The sequence below is a fragment of the Bombus bifarius genome, unplaced genomic scaffold (assembly GCF_011952205.1).
Source record: "Bombus bifarius isolate JDL3187 unplaced genomic scaffold, Bbif_JDL3187 scf7180000010271, whole genome shotgun sequence".
Lineage (NCBI taxonomy): Eukaryota > Metazoa > Arthropoda > Insecta > Hymenoptera > Apidae > Bombus > Bombus bifarius.
Genome location: NW_022885586.1, coordinates 5850818 through 5867688, shown reverse-complemented (window position 1 = coordinate 5867688; position 16871 = coordinate 5850818). Strand labels below are relative to the sequence as shown.

Below are 16871 nucleotides of genomic sequence, written 5' to 3'. Positions count from 1 at the left end.
ACGATGCCACGTTGCTGGATTGACATTAAATCCCATCAACCATTCTCTCTGTTCAAAGCAATTACTCATTCCATGTTAACGTATTACAAATTACAAATTAAGCTTGATTTTCGTGATCCGCTTAATAGATCATCTAATCTAAAAACGCAAATTTCTAAAAATATTCGTATAACACACTAACTATAAATCACCATTACATATATAAGATATATATCGTCCATTTCTCCATTCTAAAGAATTTTTTCTCCAGTATCAAAGCTCAGAGAAGTCTCATCGATACTTCTCTCTTCCCAGATTTCTCTTCGAACTGCACGAATGAAGGATGAAATTGGTCCATCAAAATCGAATTCCACATCGACTGCATATAATATGGTGCTTTGTCGGCTCGCTTCCGCCACAGGTCCCGTAGCCTGAAATTTAAAGATCCTCAGGGGTAACATTATTTTCAGGTCGTAACACTCGGTTTAAGACGATATTCGGTTTCGGTACCGACGAACAGGTTCGCCTTGCAAGGTGAGATGCGTGCTTCTCCCGTTCTTTCATTCTCTTCCACCTTCTCCGTCTGACCATTTTCGTCTCCTACCTATACAACCCTGTACATTCGTCAACGTGTTCTTTCCAACAGTGTGGGTACACGTACGCGCGTGTGCAGGTGCACGATGGGCGTACGCCGTGCAGCTTGCAAAGAATTGCACACGAAGGAAGAGACTCGCCTGTGGGAAAGTAACGCAACACCATGAGAGCCAGCGACCTGGACCGCTGCTGCCAAACTCCCATAGCGGCGTATGCATGCCATAGCAGCGTGCTCGTGGTGCTGGACGTGCTTGTTGCGTGCACGAGGATAAAGTGGCTGACCACCGTGGTTCCGATATGCTCTCTGACTTCGTTCTAACCGAGTTCCCGTCCCTGGTAAGCTTGTTCCTGCTGTATGAATTGGTAAAAACATTTTCATTCATTGAATATCGACCTCGGACTATAGTTTAGCAGAGGTACTATTAGAATCTTAATTCCTACTGATTGACAATTTCCGAATTGTAAATACATGTATGTATGTATTGCATCTTAAGAACTTGTATTTTGGTATCTTTCATTCATCTTATTTAGATTTGGGGTTATAGTTTAACATAAATAGTATAATGATGTAACATGATATGATACAAAATATTATTTCAAATTACAGCTACGATATACATATAAACATCTTTTTGTGTCTCATAGGAAGGATTTTTGTTTTCTATAGTGCAATGTTCCTTCAGCCAAGACTTCTGAATTTTTCTTAGTGATTTATGAGGATTTAAACGTCTCATAAGCGATTCACGATAATTTTATTTTCTAAAATTTGGAACATTCTAAGCCTGGAAGAGATCCGAGTCATGGCACGATGACGAGCTGCATCTATGATAAATGAGCGAATCGAAAGTCGCACTCGAGTGCTCCTTTCGCATGACATACAAGTTTCAGAGTTATCTGCCGATTGCAGCTGCGACGGGAGTGATCTAGTTGCCGTAGCTAATTGAATTTTCTCCTTGAGATCGTCGCGAACGAAGCCAGACAGCCGAGGGAAATGCTTCTCACAGGAGGCTCGTTGTTCGCGACAAAAGGCAAGAGTGTTGCACCAGGGAATCGCGATATCACGCGTGGCTGAGACTCCACGGCTTTCACGTTGCGATATATTTACTCGACGTTCCTCTACTTAAGGGTTGAGATGTCTATAAAATCCTTCTGATGGTACCGACAGTAGTATCAGAATGTTTTACGCTCTTCACGGGTCTTCGACCTCCAACGTGAAAAAAACACAATTATAATAGGAAGGGAGTGTTGTCAGTTGATCATAATTTATTTAATCTACCTATAAATCATAGAATTACTTGGTAAATGGTTGAGTAGTCTATTAACTATAGCTTCAAATTTAATAAATAGAGACTATCAATTTCAAAATTCTTATTCAGATATTTTTAATACCTGTATAACCATATCATATCTACTTTAAATAACTCGACCACCCCATAGAACATCCCTTGCAAGGTAAAACCCACGCAGGTATAATGATACGCTTCCTATTCGTCTTTTCTACGTTTCAACATGCAACCTGCACCCTACCCAAGGACCAATCGGTTCTGCTCATGTTGATTCTTTTCGCAGTCTTTGTGAACGAGCGAAGTGGCACTCACGAACAAACGTGTGAAGCATTTTCACCTGTTCAAAGGCGATACTTGCGGAATCCGTAGGATCTCAGACGAAAGAGAAGCTCCGCGTTACGTCGCGAGAGAAATCAGTAAAAAGATTATCACTGGTAAGAAGGAAATTGCCCTAGTCGTTTCCGGAATGAAAGCAAACGCATAACTTTCTTTCGTCTTCTGCTCGAGGGATCGCGTTTATTCAATTTAGATCGTATCTAGAACACTGGAAAATGAAATGTTTTTCAATCGAGTCTTAATCTAGGAAATAATCATAGGTTTTTCATAAGTGTAGACATTTCTGTCTAAGCTACAGACATTTTCGTAGTTGTACTCCTACGTGAAGAACAATCGTTTTTCTTCGAAGAAATTAACACGAAATTTTTTCCCTCGATGTATAATCGACGCCCATACATTCATGGATTTTATGTGATTACGTAGGAAGCACTACTTCTCGTCTTTATGTAATTCTTTTTCTGTTTCGTCAATATAGGCACCGTCGTATGACTAAAATATCGCCTTCTATAAAGGGAAGACGAAACTTCTGTATCGAAGATAACTCGTTGTCACGGTCGATTTAACTTGCGAGTCGCGAGTATCGCGTAGGAGTTTATCAGAAAGCAGCCTCTTACCAACGTTCTACATTTTCTCTAAAAGAAGATTGCCTTAAAAAGTTCACTTATCAACAATTATAATAGAAGCGCATATTTAATATTATCGACATTATTAAACGTCTCCCTGCATTACTTATTCCGAAAGGCTCGTTTAGAATTCATGACGTTCTTTGAAAAAATCTGATAATAACTTCGTATAGTCGTGATTTACTATCGGTCTATGCTTTCTGAATTTTCTGTACGTGAAACAACGAAGACGAGATGACTGGGCGTGTGTATTCGCGGTAACCATTAGCAGCTAGACTGCATTTTTTCAGAATCTCGAAAGTCGCGCGTGACGTCCATTAGTAGGTAGAACTTGTTCCAAAGACATTTGTAATTTACTTTCTTAGGAAGCTACTTGACGCGTTTACGGAATTTCAATCATCATTTAAGGCGTCACATGTCACGGGTTGAATTACTTCTCACCCTATGATCGTCTCAGTAATAAATTGGAAACACCTTGTACCCACGTACTCCCAAACCTATACGAAATATAAAATACTATACTCTTCCCTTTTATTACGTCGATATTCAAATTTCATCACGTATGTTGTTCCTTATAATAAACATGCTCGTTAAGCCGACAGAAAGAAAGAATAGCTTACAAATTAGAAATCTTGTTGTACAATTTTATTTATTTCAATACAATTTTCATTTAAAAATCAACTTATTAATCTTTAGCAGATTTAGTGTACTTTCTGGATTGAATTTTAGTAGAATTAAATTGAATTTTAATAAAGTCTTTTTGATCTTTTTTTTACACAATGAATTTTTTGATGACTTTGTTAAAACTTTATAGAATCATAATTATTAACAGACAATGAGATTCGTATATATTTTTGTGAATACAACTAAACAGGTAAACATATCAGATATTAAACATATCATGACGAGTACTATACTTTAGATATTTTACATATTTTTGCATACTATCTGCATTCTGTGAATTTTTTCCCTTTTTCCCGCAGAGCCGTGTGGACCCAATTACCAACGTAAATGTTTACAAACATAATAGAAGAGTTACATTTGCTTCTATATGATTCAAATTTATTTCGCATCAACTCACTCCTTTTTTAATATATGCACCCCAAAAGTGATGATGGCGAAGGATCAGTGAAACGAGACGAAAGCAAAGAAGGAATTAAACCCCGGACATCCTCCTAGCTTACAAATGAACGCCTACTCGTTGCTGAAAAGTTGCAAGCTTTGAAAGAAACAGAGATAGAATGAAAAGAGAGAGAAGATACTCTTCGTGGACATACGACCGTACGGTAACGAGATTCACGCCCCCGCACCAACACAGCGATAGAAAGTCGCGCGCATAGAACGTTCGGCGGGTCTCGTGCACTCGCAGGAAGGTCGTTTTCTTTCCTCTACGCCTCGTAGGCTTACTACGCCGACTTTACACGACGCGACTGCTCACGCGTCCCTTTCAGTCGTAGCGCAGCGCTCGTGGCGTGTGGAACGTCGTGCAGACGGGTGATTTCAACGCTGGACGAGGCGTCTCGTTCTTTGCTCGTTCAAGCATCGCGCGACGCGTCTCTTATTCTTATATTAAATCCATCAAAATCATTAAAGGACTAAAAACATAAGTAAGAATAATAATTCGTGTCACAGTGAATCATCGAGATAATTACGTGGATTCGAGGAAGGAGAAGCTTGTTCCACGAGGATTCGTCGAGTGACTTTGTATTTTTGGAAGATTTCCAACAACAGAAACTGGAAGATTTAATAGGGACTGTCTAGATAATGTGTTATTAATCGTTGAACAATATTTGGGACTAATTTGTTTAACAGTGTCGTAAGGTGTAATTATTATCGGATGCACTCAATGCCACTTGTTCGCCAAGTGTAAACATGATTCCCGCGCATTGACGTATGCACCGGACTGCGAGTGCGGGCTGCACTCAGCTGTGAATTGGTAAAAAGTAAGTATCCATGTGAATATTCATGACTGTATCGCGTGATAACGTTATCGATACCGTCTGTCCTTTTCCGTAACACGTGACATTTGAATGAACATATCCCTCGTGTGTGTGTGGATATATATGAGCTTCGCGGCACGCTTTTAATTAAAAGGAAATAATTAATACGGCTGATTTTGTAATATATTTAATTCAATAGATACGAATGGTCTTCCATACATGGCCCGAAGTATCGAGCGTCGATGTTTAGAATGGCTGTTTATTATTAATGAGAAAAATACAGTTAACGCTGTGAGAATGGTTACCAGTTTTTTCTTGAGCTACCTTGTTATGAAAACATTTAACAATCGGACCACGTACAGCTACCTCTTGGATGCGCATCGTGCTTCTCGCGAATGTTTAAGCTTTCGAACTTCTGGCACGCAGCTGCGTCGCCCCTTAAGCTGTTTATGTGATATTCAAGGGCTTTCCTTCTTTTGTCTGTCTCTCGTTGCCCGACGAAATTACGTCGATGCTAGTTTTTTTTCTAGTAACATGTACCAGGCACAGCTCGGTAATCATCTACAGTCTCGTCGATAATTATCAAACGTCCTTCACTACGGTTGTTTCCCCTCTTCGTAGCCTTGAAGAGAGAGGCCGAAGAAGCTATCAGCTACATTAACTTTTTATCCTAAATAGATGTCACGTATACATTACCCTATCTTAAGTAGCACCAAAGATAGCATAAAATTAGATCAACCTGTTTTCAGGATTCTTGTTAATCCTCGCTTCTAACCGACCCGTAAACTAGTTTCCTCTCCGTTATTGGATTAATTATCACAATGAAAGGCACAATTAAATGATACAACAATAAGCATTACAATGTACAATTGGAAATTGCTTCTTGGAATATTATTTGAATGAAATTATTCAATTTTACATGTTGAAAGGAGATTCAAATTCAAACGCATAGTTAAATCAGCATTTAATTTCATCTGCGTGATACTTAATGTTATTGGATGTAATTGAACTGCAGGATCCAGTCAATAGATTATTAGATTAAATCGCTAGATGCAATTGATCAATTATGTTTTCTGAAAATTCCTCAGTTTGTTTCTTAAGTTCAATCAGTCTTCTTTTCTTCAATTTATTTTCTAATCTTTTATGAATCTGATTTCTGGTATTCTTTAAGAGCAGAATATATTGATTTATGTTTAATTTTACATATCCGAAATAATTCACTTTTCACAGATAAACATTTTTAGACTTTGTCTCGATAAAGTCTATCAGTTGTTTGGCTTCTAGATATGTAGTTCGATCTAACAGTTTTATATTTTGAGCAAAACTAAAGGAAACAACCGAATTTCGATTTCAGGTGAGATCAAAGAGGGATGCTGAAGCACGTGTCAGTCTCGCCGTGGCGAGGGCGAGCAGATAGCGTGAGCCTGGCTTCGAGCGGGGGTGCGAGTAGCTGCGGAAGCGGAAGTCCTACCCCTGGACACACACCACCGCCATCAAGGGCATCTTCGTGCGCTTCGCTTGCGCCCTTAACCGCCCTTTCGAGCTTTTCTCCCGCCGACGCAACTCCACAGCAGGTAAGTCCATCAAATTACATACAATTCTTCCCTTTTCACACCGATCTCAATTGTCCCGATCAAAATAAGGTTGATCGAACCTTTTGTTCGTAATCAAATGAGGATTAAATCGAACAAAAGATCATGCTAGATGAAAAAAGTCGCGCATGAAGCAAAAAGAAAGGTTGAACGCGCCGCGGGAGGGTACAAAAAGCAATGACGTGGTTGCTTAATGAAGCAAACGAGGAGAACAAAACGTTATCCGTGACAGGCGTTAAAACGGTTTCATGAAAACGAGAACAAAACGATTGCCTGCACTTATTAACAGCTGGACCACGTGTGTCCTTGTCCGTTCGCGCTAATGGGATTCATCGGCGGTACGTGTGTTTAATCCACGATTATTTCTGACGTAGTCATTCGCTTGATTACTATCCCGCCAAAAATAGTCGCGATTATTTTCGATTGAGTAAACAGCATTTGTGATAAAATTATCAATTGATTAAAATTATCAGTTATATTCGAAATTATTACGTCATACGAAATTTCCATTGCGTTAATCGATTCAAGATATTCCAAGATATTTCATTGGTTTTATTTGAACGTTGACAGAAGTCAGGTTTGAAATGAGGGTGAATTTCTCACGAACCGAATGTCCCCAAGTTCGTCAAGCAGCAACTGCACGCGGCTCGGTTTGGCATCCCTTTTTGCACGAACAGAAACATGACTCTCCGGAGGCCCTTGATCCCAGCAAGATGCTTAGGGTAGCCAGTTTAGTCCAACATCTGCGAGGAAATGGAGGACACAACTCAAACCATTTGAATATTCAAGTAAAATTTCTAGCGAATATACTGGTAGTTTCTTCGTGGCGTGTAGTGTAAAATTTCGATCCAGCCAGGTTAATTGGCATTAAAGTCGATTACTCGCATACCTCGCATATCATCGTCAATACCGCCGGTATCGTTAGTGTCGACCGGCTCAGTCAATAAAAATTAGGGTCATCGCATTTAATACAATGCGAACTTTGCATTATTGCCGGTCAACACCCCAGTTTCTCTAGATATTAACTACACGATTGTTGAATACATAGTTACATTGCTGAGTTTTCATTGTATTTGCGTTTGCCTGGCCCGTTTCACACGAGGCTGCGCCAAAGGTCGTTACAAAACAGCTGGATTCTTCCGTTAACTTCTTCGAGAAACCAACTGTGTATGAGCATCCTGGTCACTGATTTGTGAATATTTTTATGGTGGGTTAGTCATCTCAAATTTCACGAATCTAGTTCTACTCTTTCAGGAGAAACCATTAACGCCCCCCATTTACATCTCCAATTCTTTATTTTTCACTTCCTCTATTAAACTTCTACGAGAGTAAACAATTTTTTTCGCCAAATTTCTCAATTACCTAAATACGTTGATTAAATCTTAATTTTTTTTACGAATTTTTTACTAAATTTTAATTTTTGACTTTCGTATAGTTCAGTTAACAGTCTTGTGACTCTAAAAACAAATTCATTAAGGATAGTTTCATGAACTCGTAGAAAACCTGTCATCGTTTTCTTTTTTTCAAAGAAAGAAGATATATATCACCCTTAAGGTTGAAGTTTTTTTTCTTTCGGTGTCTTCCGATGGGCGAAGTTCATCTTCGTCGTACGTCCCGCAGTTTTTGTTCATGGAACCAGGAATTCTCTGTGAGAACCCCGCATGCCAAGGCGTCGCACATTGCGGCCAACTCACAATGTGAAGTGAAAAACTATACATACCGCCGTAACCCTGATGGATCCACTTAATCGCACTTGCTCCCTGCCTACCGACCTTCGTTCCTTAGTAGGTTGCCAGGAATGAACCGGAGAAACGACTATGTTACGAACAATCAGCTTGTTGCGATTTGCGACATGAAAAACTTTGAAAAGTAGGAACTTTCTCTCCGAACGAAGTAGTCCAGAAGATACAAAAGATGTTACAAAATATTTAATTCATAATTAACCACAAGAATTTTCTAAATAATCTAACAGCAAAGGAGATCAAGAGTTTTCCTTGGTGAAACTGCTAATCTTTAAATTCAATTTTCTCATTCCTCATATAAAAGTGACTTAAAAAATTTGCAAGGAAAGTTCTCTGAAAGATAGCGTGAAGCTAAATTTGGTAAGAAATGATATGGCTAAGAGCGATGGAATGTTCCTCAATAGAAAACGAAAAATAAATAGCGTGCTCCATTTTGAATATAGAATGACAGTCCGAAAAGTCGGCGCCGTATGGATTACAGCGTAATCGCTGGTGGTAGCTTGTCACGATAGCAAACTATTCTGTCTCTCTGATAGCAGTTGTACTTTGATACGCGTTCGACTGCAATTTGTTTTCGTTGAATCATTTTTATGTCACTTGACACAAATAGGGACTTTTTGTACTTCTCTTTTTATGATCATTTGTATTTTACAGTAGCTCTTTTTTTATATTTTTGTAAAAGTTAATGTGTTAGAGTCCTATTTTAATTTCCATGCAGCGCGACCAGACACATTATCGTGCTTGCGATAAGATAAAGAACCCGCGGAAGCACCACGATCTTACTATTCCCTTGCTGGTCGAGAAAAAGTCTGGAAACCGGTATGAAATAAAATGTATTCTGGTCAAAGCTTTCTTTTTGTGTTAACTAACTGTAGGAAGATCAACAACGATACTATTGCGGCTTTCAGAATACCACACAATTTTACGTAACTGGGACGAAAAGTGAAAAATCGTCACTCGCGTCCAATGATCTTGATAATGTCAATGTCTTCTCGTAGACATTCCATTACCATATTAAATGCTATCATTACACACCACGAGCACGTAAAACCACTAACATTTGCATTTATTCAAACAAAAATTTGTTGCTTCTTTTATCTCTTCAATTTTTGTATGTTAAATCATCTCTAATCTATTCCGTTAGTTTATGACGATTCGATATAGTATTCGTTTTACTGTTAATGGAATACATCGTTAGATACTTCGAAACAAATTACTATACTCTATTACACACATTTACGAGATAATGGAATAATTTTGCTTTTTCTTAGAACACTAATTCTGATTACCATACTCACTTCTTCTTTTGTACTACATGTTCGTTTTACATAAATTTTCCACGATATCCTTCGTGTGAACTGTCGGTTATAAATATTAGAACATCTGCACAATATATAGAGAAATTAGCAAATATTACTGAAAAATTTTACATTCTCTTTTCCAATGTTTTAATTTTGGATCAAATAGGATAATCAAATGACTTGCAATTTGCCAAATTTATCTTTATTTATCGATCAAATTAATCAAATTTTATTTGTCGAATTTATTTAAAACTGTTTCTACTATGCAGAAGAATTTGTTAATACTAATAACTTGCAATTTGTCACATGTAAAATTTCACTAAAAATATTAAATATTTGCTCGTACAAGAGTCGAATTAAAAACCGCAAAATTCACGTAAAGGAAATTCCATGCTGCAGAATCTGGATCATCTCAATGATCGATGATCGATCATCCTACCGCTATACGCACGAAATCACGTTCCATGTACCTTCTCATTCCGTCTCTGGATGCCGGACTTGTCTCGCGTTCTCGGACCTCGCAACATCCGGCGCGGCGGCCCGTAGTTCCGGCTTTCTTGTCTACGTGTATCTTTTATTTGAACCGGTCTTGATAAAACGTACTACCCGTTGTTCCATCAGAATGTTAGGCTTTTATCTGTCGATCGATCGACCTTCACTCTTGTGACGGTTTACTCTTACAACTTCTGTCTGCATAATTTTGCTACGTTACAATGGCCCTCGTCATGAAACCAATATGCTAGAAGAGATTTCATAATAGCTTTTTTTTTGGTTGCAGAAGGTCAATGGAGATGCTTAACCCTTTCATTGTTACAGGTGGCTATAATTTTCCATTATAAGATTATGTCCATTATGAGTTTTGACATTTCAAGAATGGTTGTACGCATACGTTCACCTTTCCCTATTGAATTTTTATTAGGTTTCAATGTAAAGTATTATTTACCATCAGATACATTAATCATCTCATTAATTTGCTGCAATTTGATTTTTATTCAGTTGTATTAAAACTATAGTTCAGTACAGTTGTTTAGAAAAATGGAAATGTAGCAATGTTTCTTTATAAAAAAGTAAAATTTGTACAACCTTTGGTATATAAAGTAGGATCATAAACATTCATTACGAGATATTTATAGTTTTAATAAAATCATAATTTAGTTTAGTTTCTTGGAACTACAAAAATATAGTATTATTGTATAATAGTACAATATAATAATGGGTTAGTAGTAGTATATCAAGGATGTCAATCATTATCCCAATCTTCTGAAATTAGATTTCTATTCACTTCAATCCAATGCAGAGTTTCGAAAATATAAAAATATTTTTTCACACCATTCAGTATAAATTAATCTCACTTTTATCATTAGAACAGAAGTTAGCTGTCTCAACGAATTTCTTAGCACTTCTCGACACGTAACAGCATTGTCTCCGAAACAATATTAGAATAGTCCTTGCGCAACCAGATTTCCAAGCGGCGGACAATAAGAAAAGAACAAGTTTGTGAACGAACCAGGAAAGTCCGTGCTGCAAGCCGTGGTATTTTCGCTTCCTGCTCCGATTCCGTCATCGACGGCTCACGAAACCTGGGGGCGCAATCGTAATAAATTATTGGCCGCATTAATTATCATGCGTTGGTGCACCCGCATGACGGCGACACGGTAAACCAGAATTTCAAAAGGAAATCTCTTCGTATTTTTAGCTTGAAAAACTTTTTCTTTTTTATGAAGCCTGTAGAAAGAGTCAGAATACCCCATAATCAGGATACAAACGATCCAGGGTTTCTTGACCGGTTTCAAGGATGCTTCTCCTATAAAACGCACCACATAATCGTCAGAGTTATGTCTGCTATGGAGGCATCTCTTTTATATATCCGCTACGGGCAGAACGTGGCTCGAATTCACACGATTAGGCTACGAAACTGGAGTTATAGTATACTCAGTATACTAAGAGGGGTTGCTCCACGTTCTACGGTATCCGTTGATTTATTATCATGCTAATGACTTTATGGAACGCTGCCTGTTATGTAACAGTATTAAGTGGCGCTTTCCAACGACGAGGGAATGCCATTACGTCACGGTGTAGCGCAAAGGAAACCGTAATTGGTGCACCGATAGATTCTTATTAGGTATTATTGTACAATAAATAGAAGATTTTATCTTTATCGATCAACCCTTTAGATGTAATTTTGGAAGCATTTGACAGATATTTAGAGGGTTATTTAAAGAACGCACGAGCCACGAGAACATTCTGTTCTTCTTCTGTCCCTTCGCTGATAATTATAGGTTATTATCCGCTTCTGTTCTCTCGTAAGAGGAACGACTCGCGAGATGAACTCTTCTTCTTGGAGCGCAACGGGGACATGAGATTTTTAAGCGAGTGCTGCCTCTTAAGTAAACACGCGTGGACTTAACAAAAACATCGTTGACATGTGTGACGTGAAAAATATCGAGGCTAACATCTCTTCCAGTGTTTTATGACTGGATTAAAACTCACTTACGCCAGTTTTTACCTCTGTCAGATATCTATTTGGTCGTTTTGCTTATTTTCATAGCGAGTTCTTTTAAGAAACCAGATGTATACTCGCGAGATTCGGCAAATCTGTGGATCGTACATCGTTGACAGAACAAATCCAGAGATAATTTGGAACAGGAAAAGGTTCGAGCGATTAGATACCGGAATTCTTGTGTAATCGCGGTTCGTCTTTCTCATACACGCGTTTTCTTATGATAAAGTTCAGTTTTCATTCGCAGTTAGCAAGTAAGAAAGAGCGAGACTTCCGTCATCTTACAATAAATACCGAGAATCGGTGATTCGGCTTCCGTTGTGATAACAAGTTAGCGGCTATCGATCATCGAATATAAATAACACCGTTTCTCTTTCCATTTATCTGCAGTTTCAGACTCCCGGTGTTGCCCTTATCTGTGCCGTTCACCCGTTTTTCCCAGAACCGCTCGTGTATCGGCAGAAAGAAAAAAATCTGAAGATTGGCGCCAGAAGAATTACATGGCTGGTCTTTAAGAAGCTCGTGGTTCGTTCTAATTTGAACGCGTATCCTAGGATTTTAGAAATACTGTGTTTCTTCAATACTGTTATGATTATCGCCTAATATAGTCGAAGAAAAATAGAAAATTCAGTTAGAAGATTCATAAACAACGAAACGTTCTAAAATTATAATTCAAGTGATATTATTAACAATGCCATTTCTTATTTCGATAAAGAATTGATCTTAGGGGTGAAAACGTCATTCTAAAGAAATCATACAATGTACCTATTGAAAAGATGTTAAATTCGAAGTTTTATGGCTTTTCATCCTCTACAATGTGGTTGTTTAGAATTTTCCAAAGATACTATCTTTCTCAAATCTTTAAGAGCGTATCTTTCTACATTAAGTTTATTGAAATTTCATTGCAAATGAAGCGGAAATTACTTTTCGTTACCGATCTAATATTAATTACAGTAGCATTGAAAGGAACTCTCGTGTGCGAAAAGTCCTTGTAAGGACCATCGTGGGCGTACATTTGGCATTCAGATCACGGAATCATTGGTTTATTGGCGTAAACCGATCCGGTCGTTACATCGTTCTCGGCGATTAATCGTCACGGTTGATTCTGTCTTTTTAGCTCCTTTCAATGCCAGAGTGCGAATTCGGAATTGAAACCGTGTCCGTTATTATCTCCGTGCATAGTCACATCCGCGATTTAACGTTTTAGCCGATCGTCCAGCCGGAATTCGTTGCTTAACGTGAGTGACAATCGTCGATTATGTAACTTCGTGTGACGCACGTACACGTTTCAAGTACGTTTCTCGACGATTTTCACGGGGCGGATTCTTCGCACGAACGATGACGAGAATGATTAAGGGATAGTAGAGACGATGTGACGTCAGGTCTTTACGACGTCGTAGCAGTGATGCTGTACTACATATTTGATAGTATTATATCTCCAAATGTGGGACCTGTGCATCACTATGTAATAATATGCATATAATAGAATTCCATTTATTTATTTTAAAAGGAAAAGAGTTCATATAACAAGTTGTTTGGAATATAAAACCATAGGTTCCGAGAAATTTTATATTAAAACTACATATACTGAAGCCGCTGGTAATATCATGGAAATTTTCTGAGTATAAAAGGTTAACATCTATGGGAATTGAAAAGATAAAAACGATTTCGCTATATTTTATTGTGTCATTTAATCATAAAATTAGAAATTCACAGATCGTCTTTGCTATCTATGACTTCTCATTTATATAATATGAGTTTGCATAGAAAACGATTCTATTGGCACCATCTAAAGTTTCGTGCAATACATTGCGTTTTACTGTAAATCTATCACATCGTACAAGCTCATCGTTTTAAAGACCTAGTGCCATTGCATCGCTCCTTTGTCCCAAACTAAATTGTCACAGGGCTATCGATCGTTACGCGAACAAGAAACTTTGATTACGAGCACAAAGCCGGTGCGACGTACGGTTTGATCAAGGCTCGTAGCCCATTCATGAGCATCGTGGTACGAATTCTTTAAGCATGAATGTTGTCTGGGATTGGTCACAAGCTACCGGTGAAAGCACTCGCAGCTGGCTACTCACACACGTGACCGCGAACGAGTACGCGAAACTACTTACTCTCGAGTAATACTAAGAGTCATAGTGTGGTCTGTGACGCATGACAGGCAATTAGAGTACCATTTTTCATGTTTATTGCATCGTATCGAGCTTAATCATCATATTACTCCGTAGCATATTAGTCTCTATGAAATGAAATATTATTCTCTTTAATTTTACAGAAAATCAAATGGGAAATTGGAATTGTATAAGAAGTATTTTGTAACTTGTTAAATGCTCTAAATAGAAACATTAGCGTATCACGTCCCACTTTCCTTGAAAGTGAAAAAATAAACCGTTTTCTACGATTTCTTGCGAAATAGCTATAGTATGCATAAGGTATTACCCGGATAAGTGTTACTATATAGCGGATCCTGGGATTTGCTTACAACTACGCACTGTTCACACCGTAAGCACGTGCTAACTAGCTGATAGTTGGCTTGTATACTTTCATCGTTGCAAAGGCGCCAAAAGGTCTTGTGTCACCAGGAATTCGCGGTATTATATGGGAGACAATCGTGTCGACGTGTAGGTCGTGTGCTGCATTCTACGAATTCACTTATACGGTGTCCTTGATTCTTTCAGCCTGGTGACAGGTACGGGTATCACACATCTTGTTCGTTTATTAAGTTACAACATATGAAATTTCCGATTTTCTATGGTTCATACTTTATTGAATCTTGGAAGAGGTAGAGAACAAGTATATAGAGACTCGTCGAACATTTAAACCTGTTATTAAATTACAATATATGAAGTTTCCATTTCTTACGAGTCACGTCTACTTCATCAATCCTTTAAATATGAATACATTTTCATAAATTATTTCCTTCAGACGCGAAAAAATGACAAAGCTAATGAATTAATCAATACGCGAACCCCGTATCTCAAATTTAATTGAAATCGTCTATTGACCATAGCCATATAAGTAAATCCATAACATAAGAGTTAAATCTTTAAAAAGATCCTTATATAATATGTATTATGTTGAAGAATTATCTGAAAGTTAGATGCTATGTAAAATAATTTAAAAAGATGAACATTTTTGTCAAGAGAAAATGTTTAGGAAGTCGCTATGATAAAATTGTATATCTCGCCTTTCTGATTTCCTGATATTCTTTTTGCCAACATTATATAAACATCCTGATCCCAGTGCCACTAGGAATTTCTCATTTTATAATTCCCATGAGATACTTTCGAATTTTCTTACGCAACACAGACTATGCGAATTGAATTCCCGTGTACCCTTATTGAAAACCCTTTCTTTGATCTGTCATCGATCGACATCTGGCTGAATTGAAAGCGACAATTGCGGTTCGAGCCTTCAGTGCAGATGGTCGCGCTTCGCGTTTCTACAAACGCCGAACACAATCATGATTGCGACACTTAACATTCTTCTCGGTTTCGCTATCCACGGCCTTTCTTTATGGGACTCGAATAATGATACCTTCGGTGGCTGGCACAATGCTGAAAGTGAAGGAAAAAGGTGGGCTCACGTAGAAGTCTCCGGTCAAACTTACACATGCACCAGCGTGAAAAATATATATATTTTCGTGTTACTCTTTGAATTCCCTCTTTTCATGATACCTGTAACTTAGGAGAGTTTGTTTGGACATATAACAGGGACATTTAGACTTAATATGTGAGCAATAGACATTTGCATTAGTGGTGGGCGTTATAATTCTAATTTCAAAGCGATTCGAGGATTTTTAACACAATGAAAATTGGAATCATTCGAGTCAATGATTTTACAGCGAGAAATATTAACAAATAAAGATATAATATTATGTAACATAATAAATATAATGTAACGTGGCTTCTGTCATTCGAGGGTTCAAGCTGTGGAAAATCTATATAAATCTTGAATTCTAAATCTTTAGAATCAATTAAATAATAACGCCAATCGCGAAACTTCATGGTGTAGAGTGATAATGAATTTACATATCGACTCTGATCATCCCAACGTAATAAAAGTAACAAGGTAAATTATTTCTTCTCGTGGAGAAAGGTACGAAAACATTCAATAGAAACGTAAAGATTGATAAAAGCGGTCATTCGTGGTTACTATACTCCATCTATATACAATTTGGCATTACTAACATACAATGGCTGTCTTTCAGTAGGACGACCAAGGGATCCGTCACACATTTTTCTTACGATATCTTGAACGAAACGATTTTTCCTAAAAAGGAATAATTTCATATGAAGTAATTACTAATACGGTTTCTAATCATTTCTATGAGTCAGTATCAGAGCAAGCAATAGTCATACATATGTCTAGAGCCTAGAATATACTATGGAACCTGTTTGCCGGTTTTATTTTTCCGGTGCTAGATGCGAGATAAAAATTTCGACGCGGTGAGTTTCGTGTTACTCGCTCGACCGCAAGAATTAATCATCTCGTCTTCCCGTACGACGTATATACAATTCTTCTTTTCGTCGCCGCTACCCGATGCACACGCTCTTGTTAGCTTCTTCTCGGTACGTTTCGAGTTCGCTGAAAACCGTGTACACAAGAGAGGAACCACAAGAGTATACGATTCCTCGAATCAATGGGTAATTCGATGGTGTTACGTGCACGTAATTTCAGTAAGCTTCCATCGCAACCTCACGAACACGCCTTTCACTCTTTCGATATTACGACTCGCGATAATCGTATCTATCAACGGGCCTTCTATTTGCGTAGACTTTTCTATCTTGTCATTCAAGTTCCCCCTCGGCAGACGTTCCTATTAATCGCGATTCATACTCTGGCGACGCTCGATCGGTCAATAAATTTTCATTAATTATCAGAGGTCAGAGCGCGCAATAATGCCAGAGCTCTCGATGATCGGTTCTCGTTCGATGATATTCGCCGTAGTGTAACCACCGGCACAGAT

At 38.1% G+C, this 16871-nt stretch overlaps 1 protein-coding gene across 2 annotated transcripts in view; it reads left to right on the top strand.

The window, feature by feature from the left end:
* Positions 1–240: 240 nt before the first annotated feature.
* LOC117216380 overlaps positions 241–16871 on the top strand; it is a 39712-nt gene continuing 23081 nt past the window's right edge. The window contains exons 1-3 of one of the 2 annotated variants that reach the window (XM_033463054.1): positions 241–433; positions 653–909; positions 6113–6332. In XM_033463054.1, the coding sequence (XP_033318945.1) occupies positions 6129–6332 (204 nt within the window). In that variant the 5' untranslated portion in view covers positions 241–433; positions 653–909; positions 6113–6128. Of the gene's footprint in view, positions 434–652; positions 910–4239; positions 4762–6112; positions 6333–16871 lie in introns of those variants that run through there. The other variant, XM_033463053.1, reaches the window with a different exon arrangement.